General features: G+C 41.8%; 1 protein-coding gene across 1 annotated transcript; it reads right to left on the reverse strand.

Moving 5' to 3' along the window:
* Positions 1 to 744, reverse strand: LOC102662613 (uncharacterized). Its single transcript, XM_006588004.1, has one exon. It carries the CDS (start codon positions 742 to 744, stop codon positions 1 to 3), a length of 744 nt encoding a protein of 247 aa, XP_006588067.1.
* Positions 745 to 1,751: the final 1,007 nt, after the last annotated feature.

The raw sequence follows: 1,751 nt of genomic DNA on the forward strand, positions 1-1,751 counted from the left end.
CTAAGTAAAGGCCATAGGCATGGCTGTGGACCATTGGTGAAAAGGGGCATTGAAGTCCTTTTCCCATCCCCTCAACCAGGACCAAGTGAGGAAGTTAGTGTTATCCACCAACTTAGAAATGTGGAAAGACTGGTTATGAAAGATCATATCATTTCTGAGCTTCCATATGGACCTTGTAGCTGCTATCCACCAGATTCTCCTTCTTGAATTTGAAGCCTTCGAACCTGCTATGGAAGAGTGCTGAAGGAAATGATCCATGGGCCTGCAAGGGAGAGCTCTAGGCTCCTTTACCCACGTATTGAATTCCCACCACAAAGGCAGAACTTTTTGACAAGTGAAAAACATATGAGAGCTAGATTTAGGGTGGTTTTGGCAGAAGGGACATGAATCATTGGCAAGATCAACTTGTCTCTTGGATAAGTTCTCCTTAGTAGGGAGCCTGTCCCAAAACAATCTCCACGCAAAAATTAGAGCTCTAGGAGGGATTTTGGTACCCCACAGTTGGCAGAACCCAAGCTGATAATCTTCAGAAGGCTGCTCAGCTTTAATGCATAAATAAGCAGATTTAGAAGAGAAAATCCCATTAGAAGTAGCTCCCCACACCCAACTATCCTTAACCAATGCATTTAGATTAATGCCAGCAGTTTGGTCAATAAAATCAGAGGCCATCCCCATTTCATTGTCAAAGAGGTTGCGCCTCCACAGGAATTTCCATTCCCACCCCGCTTCACTGGAAGAACCCATCTCGGCTACAGTATGCTGTTTTTGCAAGGAAATGTGATATAACTCTAGATATTTATCTTTAAGAGCTATTCTCCCTTCCATCCAGTAATCCTCCCAAAATAGGATTTGGTCACCTCTTCCCAGCCTCCAAATAAACTATTTAGAAATCTCAGCCATACATCCTTGCTGGTTAGTGGATCTCAAGTCTGACCACCAATAAGAGAAGTTAGGCTTTGGTGGCCCCCTTTCCAAGCCTCTCCAGCCTCTGTATTTAGAGTTTAGAATACGGCACCATAGCTGATCACTTTGCTGGAACATCATCCATTTCCATTTAATTAAAAGCACATTGTTGAAAGCCTTAATATCTTTAATACCCAAACCTCCCGTTTCTCTAGATGAGCAAACTTTATTCCAAGCTAACCAAGCAATCTTCTTTCATTCAGAATTGCCACCCCAAAGGAAATGTCTTTGGATAGCATTTAATCTATTAATTACTGCAGAAAGAGCCCTATAAAAGACAAGTAGAATAAGGGTAATGCTGTTAAAACAACATTAATAAGGGTGATTCTTCCAGCCATAGAGATGCTCCTTTGGTTCCATTTGTTCAGCCTAGCTTCAAATTTTTTTATGATAGGCTCCTAAACCATATTTCTTCTCGGATTAATGCCTATAGGCAACCCAAGGTAACAAAAGGGAAACTGAAGCATAGCACAATTAAGAAAGTCAGCAGCAGAACAAGCCCATTCTTCAGTTTGTCCAATAACTCCAAAATGGCTCTTGGCAAAGTTAATTCTCAAGCCTGAAACCATCTCATAGCTTCTAAGCATGGCCTTCACAGTTTTGACATTTTCCATTGAAACTTCTCCAAAAAAGATAGTGTCATCAGCAAATTGGAGGATGTTCACCAGGATCTTATGCTTCCCCACCAAGAAGCTTTGAAAGCAGTTTTTAATTAAAGCTTCCCTCATCATTCCAGTCAAGCCTTCAGCCACCAAGACAAACAACAAGGGGGCCAAAGGATCCCCTTG

Source organism: Glycine max, chromosome 9, assembly GCF_000004515.6.
Source record: "Glycine max cultivar Williams 82 chromosome 9, Glycine_max_v4.0, whole genome shotgun sequence".
NCBI classification, from domain to species: domain Eukaryota; kingdom Viridiplantae; phylum Streptophyta; class Magnoliopsida; order Fabales; family Fabaceae; genus Glycine; species Glycine max.